This window comes from Miniopterus natalensis, chromosome 11 (assembly GCF_054644295.1).
Source record: "Miniopterus natalensis isolate mMinNat1 chromosome 11, mMinNat1.hap1, whole genome shotgun sequence".
Lineage (NCBI taxonomy): Eukaryota > Metazoa > Chordata > Mammalia > Chiroptera > Miniopteridae > Miniopterus > Miniopterus natalensis.
Window position 1 is genome coordinate 74,096,688 of NC_142091.1, and position 10,468 is coordinate 74,107,155.

A 10,468-nucleotide genomic window follows, 5' to 3' on the forward strand; every position below is an offset into this window, starting at 1 on the left:
TCTTCCCGGCCTCTCAGGTAATTGGCGTTCGTGACAACCAATCAGGAAGAGGATCTGCGCTAACGCCTGCCTTTTACTTTACTGAGTGGCCAATCCGGTGGTGGGCTCACCTCCCCCTCTACCCAGAGTCACTGCTGCGACTGCCGCCATTTTAGCGTTTTGTCAGAAGCATCGGCGCGGCGAGGAAGAGTTCCTGCCGATTTCCTTGCGGGTGAGAGACTCCAATCCCCTCCACTGTCTGTATTTAGCTCTGTTAAATCTTATTTTGCGTTGTAAAATCTTACCTCACTCCTTTGGGCTTCAGGAGTATCCTAGTGGGGTCGCGGCCTCCACACCGGTAACTGAGCCGATTTCGGTGCTCGGCATTTCGCGGTAAGCGTGGAGCGTCCCTTCCCCCACGAGCTCCCCAGATAATACTTTGCTGTCTTCCACCCTGCCCTCTCTCTGACGTGGCTCGGCTTTTTGCCTCGAGGTTTCCACCGAGATAACCGCGCTTCCCTTAGAATTGCAACTCCGTTTGGAGAATTTCTCTGGCCTTGAGACATTGGTGTCTGGCTCAGGAGCGTGAAGCCCCCTCTCTCTGGCCACACATTTCTCGGTTCTGCAGGAGAGAGGCGTTCCGCACTTCAGCACTTCGTGTACTTTTCTCGCCCCTTGCTATTTGGCCCTAGTCAGTTCGGTTACTGCTTTTAAAGGAAACCGTAAAACGTAGCTATTATAAGGCCCACTCCTCTGGAAATGGTGGCTACTCGGTTAAGAGAGGGAGAACCAATTCAGAATTTCAGGCAGTCCAGCCAGCCAGTATTTAGACTTTTGTTTTGTGACAGTGTTTATAGGGGATAGAAAAGCCCAGTTGCCACAGCGCTGCACTTACGCTCTTGCTTTCACTTCCATTCCTGTTTGAAACTATCCATCTCTTACCAAATCCTTTGTGTACTAAGGACTTCTCTATTACTAACACGTTTGATTCTTAATAGGCCTGTAGCTAGTACTCTACAGGGCCTCCTTATACCCACTTCCCTTTGTTACTGTTTGGAAGTGGTTGTGTGAGAGAGGAAAACCTGTTTGGAAATATTTGCTAGAGTGAAAGGAGGTGACAGTATTTTTTTTTTTTTTAATTGACGTGGTCCTAAGGTCTTGTTAAAATTGTTTCTTCTCATCCAGGCAGTGTCGAGATGGTGAAGCTGTTCATCGGAAACCTGCCCCGGGAGGCCACAGAGCAGGAGATCCGCACACTCTTTGAGCAGTATGGGAAGGTGCTGGAATGTGACATCATTAAGAACTACGGCTTTGTGCACATAGAGGACAAGACAGCGGCAGAAGATGCCATACGCAACCTGCACCACTACAAGCTGCACGGGGTGAACATCAACGTGGAGGCCAGCAAGAATAAGAGCAAAACCTCCACAAAGTTGCATGTGGGCAACATCAGTCCCACCTGTACTAACAAAGAGCTTCGGGCCAAGTTTGAGGAGTACGGTCCAGTCATCGAATGTGACATCGTGAAAGATTATGCCTTCGTACACATGGAGCGGGCAGAGGATGCGGTGGAGGCCATCAGGGGCCTCGACAACACAGAATTTCAAGGTGAACCACCCTCTTTGGGAAGAGGGCTGAACAAAAAAAGGCTGTGTGCAGAAAATAGGTTGGATAAGTAAAGGGAAGGGTTTGGGGTACAAACACAGCTGGTGGCTGGCCGATGATAAAGGATTAAGTATGGGTGATGGACCTAAAATGGAGAGTGCTTGGAATTTAGAGGCTTTACTTTAGGCAAATCAAGACTCTGGTAGAAAAACCACTTGGCTTTAGTTGGGAGCCCCTAAGGCTTTTATGCCTATTAGTGCAGCAATCCTTTCCTCCGAAGATTTGCCTAGTTATGTTGTCTTGGGGGGGGGGGTGTAGTAGAGCACATTGCAGTTTTTCACTTTGAATTTATTGCCTCAGCACAGTACAGGCATACCTCGGAGATATTGCAGGTTCAGTTCCAGACTGCTGCAATAAAGCGAGTATTGCAATAAAGTGAGTTGCAGTCTTTTTGGTGGTGGAGGGTCTTGACTTCAGTTTGAGGAAAAACAAAAACATCTGTGAAGCTGGGTAAAGCAAGGTATGCCTGTATCAAAATTATGTGTCATTTTATATATGAAGAACTTGGCAAAAGCTGCTTAAGCAACACATTTAAGAGTAGAATCCCTGTTAAACTCGTCCACCTTATCCCAACCTATAACTTTTCAGTAAAGATAATTAGTCTTTAGATAATTGGCGTCTTTAAAGGGCTGCAGCTCTTGGTGCTTGTGCCAAGATTTTCTGTTTTCTAGCTTATGTCAGGACAATTAGAAGGCTAACTTCAGGAGTTTCTGTAAAGGAGGTATTGAGATATGGGGGGTTGGCAGTAATGACAATGTCTTTTCACTGGTTTGGGATGGTGTGCACTTGAACATCTTTCATGAATAGAGCACTTAGTTGGGTGTTATCTTGAAGCCTTGACTAGATGGATTGTTTTAGTGTGCCTGGAGGGCAGCATGAGTGATGCTGTGAACTCACTTGAAGATCTAAGCTTCTGTGCCAATAGTGGCAATCATGAAGGGGGCGATAATCATGGTGAGTTGTTAACTCTTCTTTCACCCCCTTTGGGTCCCCCAGTATCAAAAAAGAACCTTTTCCCTTTGATGTAACTGTTTCCAAATTGTTGGGTGTTCCCACAACTCCTTGCTACATTTTTAACCTATATTTCAACCTTTTTAGTCCAAACCAAGGTAGTGGCTGCTTTCCCTGAGAACTACTTTTGTTCAGAGTAATTGCTGTTATCTTTGCTGTTTATTTCCCTTAAATTGGACCTTTCCTAGAGCTAGAGGTCTGATCATCATTCCCCCAAGTAACGGATGCCCTATGTCATGGGTATTAGTTTGCATTATTAAGGAGAAGTGCCACAGGTCTCTAGGGTCTAGTTGGTTTTCCTTTTTTAATTGGTAAGTTGAGAATTACTTTGTGTCAACAACTTGATTGGGAGCAGAAGCTGCTCTTGTGGAAGGTTTGTGGTCTGATACCTAATTTTTGGACACACTTTTATACTTGAATGCAGTCATAGAAGAGTTGGTGATGTTTACTTGTACAGTTACATGTGTAAGGGAGGAACAGTGTGGACTGATTCAGGATAAATCTTTTATCACTTGAACTCTAGGCTCTCTACTAGCTGTACTTAGTTGTTCTTGCCCTATTTTTCTTACTGTTAGCTATTTTCCTTAATACTGCCTAGTAGGGTTTTATGTGTATGTAGAGTAGTAGTATTTATTAGTGGTCTTTTCCCATTTCAGTTTCTGAGTATTGGGTATACAGCTGACCCTTTAACAACGTGGTAGGGTTAGGCCTGCTGTGTCACTCCACAGTCAGCCATCTGCATAAATGGATTCCCATCATCCGTTGAAAATACAGTTTACTCTTAGACAATACAGGTTTGAATTTTGTGGGCATAAGTGGGCCTACGCAGTTCAAACCCACATTGTTCAAAGGTGAACTGTATTGTTTGCCCAATTTTAGATATTTTAAAAAGGTAACTTCATTTTCTAGCTTATGTTAGGACATTTAATAATGACCTCTTAGGTCTTGAATGTGCCTGGTTGGTTCCCTGGCTACACTTAATTTCTCTGATTTTGTTAGGTGCCAAAGTGGCCCTGTGGGCAAATGCCAGGGGGACACAGGTTAGCACTTTAAAGCACCCTCACATATTTAATTGCATATCTTAACTCTTAACCTGCAACCTGTACTTACCAGATGTAATGTTTAAACCAGGACTCGTTTTTTTTTGGTGTTTTGATCTTTCTACCCCTTTTCCCTTTTCTAGTTTCCCAGAACCTAACTCTAATTTTGCAAGTGAAATTGTGTATTTACTACTTTCTGTAATGTTAGGTGAATAGATGACCTGTTGACTCTCCCTTGGTTCTAACCATTTACTTCTTTGACATCTGCATGTTTGGGTGTATCACAGCCAGTCGCATTAGAAAGTTTTTGCTGGACTTTTGTCTGTCATTATATTGGTAGATCATGTTAGGTGGAAACTGATTCTGTGAAAGGGTTAAAAATGTAAACTTTTTTAAAAAACTTAAACTTTTCCAGAAAAGTTTTTTTGTTTTGTTTTTTGGTTAGGTTTTCAGAAGTAATATTTTGCATTTCCAGAATGCAAATTGTAGTTTTTGGCAGAAAATAGTAATAAGTGCATATTCTTAGAATGTCAGATCTCTAGTTTAAGGAGAAAAGTAATCTTGCTAAAATGAACAGTTTGATCCACTGACTAATATTACTGGTTGTTAATCACTTTTCTCAGCCCCCTCTTTCCTCCCCCCTCCATGTTTTTCATAATTTTTTAAAAAGTCAGGCTTCTTGTGAACTCCCTGCACTGTTCCTTTGATTCCACTAGGGGTCATCAAAGTTAGTATCAGATTGTCAAGTATCCTTGCTAGGATGAAGAGCAGAACCAGCAATTTAAAGGATCCAGCTAAAGAGTGGGCAGTCCTTCAACTTGTATTTCACTCCTCTTCCTCCAGTTCATGAATGTTTTTTCCAAAAATCTGAAAATTGCCTATTATACTGCCACTGATCAAGTCGGGATCACACTCTGTCATTAGTAATTTTAGAGTCTTACTCTGTTCTTTTTGATTCTGGAGAGGGGTGGAAGTCAGGGGGACTGGTCTTCCCCTGCTTAATGAAATCAGAGCCTTTGATAGTGAAGATTGGAGGTTCCAGAATCTTGTCGAGCAGTCTTGTGGTTTCTTTTGACATTGGGCTATGGACTTTATAAAATCTTTCTGGCATTGAGTCCTGCATTAGCGTTGTCTAGGTAAAGCCATTGCTATGAATAGTGTCTGGGGTAGGGGCTGGGGCCATGACCAAGAGTGATAGCAACCCTTCTTGCGTCTGTTTCTTCAAGGCAAACGAATGCACGTGCAGTTGTCCACCAGCCGGCTTAGGACTGCGCCCGGGATGGGAGACCAGAGCGGCTGCTATCGGTGCGGGAAAGAGGGGCACTGGTCCAAAGAGTGTCCGATAGATCGTTCGGGCCGAGTGGCAGACTTTACCGAGCAATATAATGAGCAATATGGAGCAGTGCGTACACCTTACACCATGAGCTATGGGGATTCATTGTATTACAACAACGCGTACGGAGCGCTCGATGCCTACTACAAGCGCTGCCGTGCTGCCCGGTCCTATGAGGCAGTGGCTGCTGCAGCTGCCTCCGCGTATAATTATGCAGAGCAGACCCTGTCCCAGCTGCCACAAGTCCAGAACACAGCCATGGCCAGTCACCTCACCTCCACCTCTCTTGATCCCTACGATAGACACCTGTTGCCGACCTCAGGAGCTGCTGCTGCTACAGCCGCTGCTGCTGCAGCAGCCGCTGCTGCTGTTACTGCAGCTTCCACTTCATATTACGGGCGGGATCGGAGCCCCCTGCGTCGCGCTACAGCCCCAGTCCCCACTGTTGGAGAGGGCTACGGTTACGGGCATGACAATGAGTTGTCCCAAGCTTCAGCAGCCGCGCGGAATTCCCTGTACAACATGGCCCGGTATGAGCGGGAGCAGTATGCGGATCGGGCGCGGTATTCAGCCTTTTAAAGCTTGAGGTGAGAGCGGTGGGGTGTCACCTGTTCTGGTTTTGCCGTCCCTCCTGCAGCCTAAAGGCTCTAGTTAGGCTGTCCTGCTTGCTTGCTTGCTTGCTTGCGCAGGGTTACGGTAAGGTTACTAGCATGGTTCAGAGGCTAGGAAAAAGTCCTGACTAGTTAACTTTTTGAAAGATATAAACATTCTTAGCCCTCATGGCTATTTTTTCAGGGCTCCTGGTAGTGGGAGTCAGTTTGATTCTATCTGTATCTGGAAAAACGATGTGATGAATCTTGGGTCACATCTATGAGCTATAAATGAACTGAACCTGAGACCCAGACATTCAGGTGTGCTGTTTTTCAGAGCCTTTGTTGAAATTCCTGGGTATGTGACATTACTAAGGTCTGCAGGTTTCCTGTTTTGCTTTGTGCTGTGTGAAAGGTCTGGTATGACCTGTAATGATAAAATCAACTATAGTTAACTGGTCATCACTGCTCAGGTCCCAGTTACTATGAAGACTACTCAAATGGCATCTTAATCTTGAAGCAGCGTATTTCTGACATTCCTGAACAGTTCACTCCCTATGAGCTTTACAGAAAAAATTCATTTGATGCTAAGTTGGGGCAGAGAGGATTAGAAAAGGTATCTTTTAATTTATAAAATTGAGTTGAAAAAGGAATCGGGGGCATAGACTGAAACCCAATTTCTCCATGCAGCTCAGATTCATTTTCTGAATAGTGCACCCACTCCATTGCTTTATCTTCAAATCCCTCCTCTAAGAGCCTGTTTACTTTGTTCTACAAACTGTCCCCACAGGGTTAGATTTGACATTCTCTCCACTCTTCAAGATAGATAATATGCGTGCACACCTGTTAATTGTACTCTGTTTAGCAACGTTGAAATCCAGGGCTGAGAACTTTGCCTTAAGCCAGTGATTTTCAAGCCAGTGATTTAAAGCCTCAAGACTTTTTAAAACATGCAGTACCTGACTGTTTAATCAGGGGCACTGACCTTTTTTTCCTTAGATTGCCAAATTAAAAAAAATGACAACAGCCAACATAACCATAGCTGCCCAGGGTGAATGAATCAAAATTATACTTTTTTTTTTTTTTGGTCAATTTGACAAACATTTTTTTGGTGTGCCACAGAACTTTAGTAAATTATTTTATGTGTGCCATGAGATGAAAAAGGTTGAAAATCGCTGCCTTAAGCAGATCACTCTCTTCATCTTCCCTCTAGTTATGGGCATTTAATCCTCTTGAACAATCAGCTCTACCTTGAGTCCTCTGGCTTTTTCCTCTATTGCACATATTGAGCCTCATGATCCATTTGGCTCTACTTGAGCATATTGTGATGCTTGCCAGCTTTGGGCTCTAGGTGTTTGAGATTGCTGTTGTGTTAAAGGGTGATTCTTAATGCCCTTTTGTTTTAAATATCCCCCAGTGTGTCCCAGACATTGATTTGAAATCCTGTAGTAACAGGGTGGGTGATACTCCGTCATCTTTTCCATTAGGGCAGAATGTATGTAACTTGCCTAGGGTTATTAGATTAGGGCTGGAAAAGAAACTTGATGTGGAGTTTACATTTGCTCTCCAGGACATTCTTTTAGTTTCTTCACTAGGCAGAGTTGGATGCCCTCAGGTCTTATAGCTTGTTGAGTTGATGCTGCTTTTTGCCTAGATTTTTTAATGGTTTTTAACTTGGACCTTGGTAGTAACTCCCAGATTCAAACATACTTTTTACTTTTTACCCCAGAGAGCTAATTGGAACCTTTCTCTTTTTCCTGCCTTCTATCACAGTTTGTGATGTGGAGTTACCTTCTCTGAGGAATGCTAATGTTAACATCAAGGGTAATGCAATGTCTTTGCCTACTCTCATGAAAATTTACAATTTAATTTAAAGAAAGGCCGCAGTCTGGGATTGCTTGACCTTCCCTGTTACTCTCTGGCCTTCAAGCTCTTTTCACCTTTAGAGATGATTGTGATATTGTAGATGGATACAAGTAAACTTACGAAGTCATGTTACCAGGCTTTGTAGAGATGTTCTTTGAAGTTTTAACTGGGAAAGCCCTTTTGAGCTTTGCTGTAAAGCCCCTGTATTGTGCTCTCTTTCAGGTGGGATGTGTGTGGGCTGAAATTCCAAGCTGCGGTTGTGCATGAGAATACACCCTTCATGGTACCCCGTCTCCGGGAAGTTCTCGGCTCTGTGCGTTCAGTCCCTCAGGAATCGTGGACCTTAATTTACCTTGCTAAGTTCAGACCACCTCTTCCTGTCCTCTCCTGCCCGTTTCCTGTTCTTCCTGTCCTTCGATACCTCCATAGCTTCCCATTCGTGTTCTGTTCTCCTAGCAGGCCTCATTGTGTGCAGAAACTGTGGTGGGGACTATGCCATCTCCCTGCCTCCTGCTTCCAGTGGGTGTTGGATTTGGGAATGACCCTGGTGAGAGTGTCACTGCTTCTGAGTCTTTGGCCCAAAGGCTTGTTGCAGGTGGACACACAGAGTTGGATCACTTTTTTTTCTTTCCAGTGAAATAAATGGTTTTTCAACTTAGGATATGTGTGCTTTGAGAAAGTTTTTGCTCGGGCTTATGTCTGGGTTCTTTATTTGTCCCTGGAAGAGAGGGCGGGGGATGTAAAGTTCAACATTCAGCTCTCAGTAGATAACACTGTGTTTATTTTCTTTATTGTAGATAGACTTAAAGGTGCCAGAGGAAAAAGAGGGGTTATACAGAAGAATGCAGGCAGGCAGCCTTACCTCCAGTAAAGACTTCCTCCCATTGGTCCACCTTTGTTATAAAACTACTTACTACTAGTTTTGAGATGTAGGTCTTTTCCTGCTAGAGAAAGTCATCACCCACCCCTTACTACTACCATTCCAACCTCCCAATCATTACATCTAATTGGACTTAATTTCCAAGAAAGAGGTCTTAAAAAAAGGATGGGTTTATGTCATATGGGGAAAAAATTGTGGCCCTGACAGCATTCTACTACTCTAGGCTAGTAAACACTTTTTAATGCCTTTCACCATCTATTTGTATAGCTTTGACAAAATCCAAAGAATCTCACTAGCATCTTGTTGCTTGTGCTTATAGCCTTTAGAATGATTGGCATAGGATAAGGGCCTAGCATTGAGTTTTAGATTATTTAACAGTGAGATGGATTGGTGAGTGCCAGGAAGAGCCACTTCTTAGCTCTGTGCTTCTATGTAAACAGACTGTCTTTCAGATTTTTTTTGGTCTGTACTTTCTTGCTCCATTTTTAACATAACAGTAGGACAGTATCTAATTAGGGTATTTCCCAAAATCATTCAACACATACTGAGCATCTACTGTATGCCAGGCATTATACTTTTAGGAGAAGTGGATTGTGGTGATGGGTGATAAGAAAAAGGAGCTGGTCTTTAGTTGGGTGATTTCTCAGGGTTTTTTTTACTTAATGTTTCTATTTGACTGATTCTAGTTAATAGATGGCCTAGATGGGAATACCTCTGTATCAATATGACTTGATAATTTATTGAATATTTGCTCTATGTGAAACCTCGTGATAGGTGTTTCATGTGTTACTTAATGCATTTTTTGGTTAATTACAATCTTTTATTCTACCCTCAAGATACACATAACTGCTGAACATGGAAGCTGTCTTTGGTGAGAGGTCAAATGATTAAGACAACATTCCAGGAAAACTGTTGGAGTTAAGAGGATTGGGGGTGGGAATACTTATTCCTCTGGGTAGGAAGTGGTCAATGACTAAGGTTATGACTAACATCTAGGCTTGGTACTTTGCTTGCATTTGTCTTTGTCTTATCTGGTTGGGTTGGTTTTCCACCATGTTGGAGGGTTGTGTCTACTTTGGTCCCTTTTTCTCTTAAAAGACAGACCCATCACAGATCTAAACTTTTATTGATATACTCCTTGGTTTGATGCATGGAATTAGCAAGTTTTAAAAGACGGAGACTAACAGTGTTCATTCAACAAATACTGTGAGCAATACTCTAAGGTGTTCTAGGTGCTGGGGATACCTTCAGTTCTGTAGCTTATATTCTTAAGAGAGGAGACAAAATATATAAAGTAGGGAATATTTTTTAGACGGGAATGGTCAGTGAAGGCTTTCCTGAGGTGGTGACATGTCATTGTAGATTAAATATGGGAGTAATATATAATTGCATTATGAAACATTCTGTCTTCAAAAGGGAGTCATTGCTTTCTGCTCTAAGAGCATGGTCTTGTAATAGCGTAAGAGCAGGGGTTTCTTGGTTTTTTTAAAAAAATATGTTTTTATAGATTTCAGAGAGGAAGAGAGGTACAAACATCAATGATGAGAGTCATTAATCGGCTGCCTCCTGCATGCCCCCTACTGGGGATTGAGCCTGAAGCCCAGTCATGTGCCCTGACTGGAAACTGAACCGTGACCTCCTGGTTCATGTTTGAGGCTTGACCACTGAGCCACACCTGGTGGGCCTAAGCAGTTTTTCATGACTGCCAGAATCTGGGCTGGTTTAATGCTACATTTCCACTAAGCCATTTACAAAACTGCTTGTTAAAGGGGAAAACATTATTAAGAAAAATGGAAAAATAGTGAATTCTGAAACTTGATCCAAAACAATTCAACTTGCTGATATTTCACATTAAGTTTTTTGAAATTGTTTTTAGGCTTCCAATCAAATGTGTCTTTGAGTTGAGGCCACCTAGTCTACTCTGTATAACTGAGTTATACTGCCGTTACTTAGCTCAACTCAAGTTAACAATTTTTCAAGAGTAATGCTTTATTTTTTAAAATATATTTTATTGATTTCAAAGGAAGGGAAAGGGAGAGAGAGGGATAGAAATACCAATGATGAGAGAATCATTGATCAGCTGCCTCCTGCACACCCCCTGCTG

At 42.8% G+C, this 10,468-nt stretch overlaps 1 protein-coding gene across 2 annotated transcripts; it reads left to right on the forward strand.

Moving 5' to 3' along the window:
• Positions 1-52: 52 nt before the first annotated feature.
• LOC107533594 (RNA-binding protein 4) lies at positions 53-8,143 on the forward strand. 2 transcript variants are annotated; one of them, XM_087822013.1, is made up of 4 exons: positions 79-211; positions 1,165-1,587; positions 4,922-5,615; positions 7,707-8,143. In XM_087822013.1, the coding sequence occupies exons 2-3, from the start codon at positions 1,176-1,178 to the stop codon at positions 5,605-5,607; spliced, it is 1,098 nt and encodes a 365-aa protein (XP_087678139.1). In that variant the 5' UTR covers positions 79-211; positions 1,165-1,175; the 3' UTR covers positions 5,608-5,615; positions 7,707-8,143. The 2 variants fall into 2 exon arrangements, with proteins under 2 accessions (XP_087678140.1, XP_087678139.1); XM_087822014.1 differs by lacking the exon at positions 4,922-5,615 and having other exon boundaries at positions 53-211.
• The last annotated feature ends 2,325 nt before the right edge of the window (positions 8,144-10,468 follow it).

Bases quoted from the DNA above. Each gene is read 5' to 3' on its own strand.
- LOC107533594 (XM_087822013.1), top strand. From the start codon at position 1,176: ATGGTGAAGCTGTTCATCGGAAACCTGCCCCGGGAGGCCACAGAGCAG. The intron at 1,588-4,921 runs GTGAACCACCCT...TGTTTCTTCAAG, and splicing joins CGACAACACAGAATTTCAAG to GCAAACGAATGCACGTGCAG.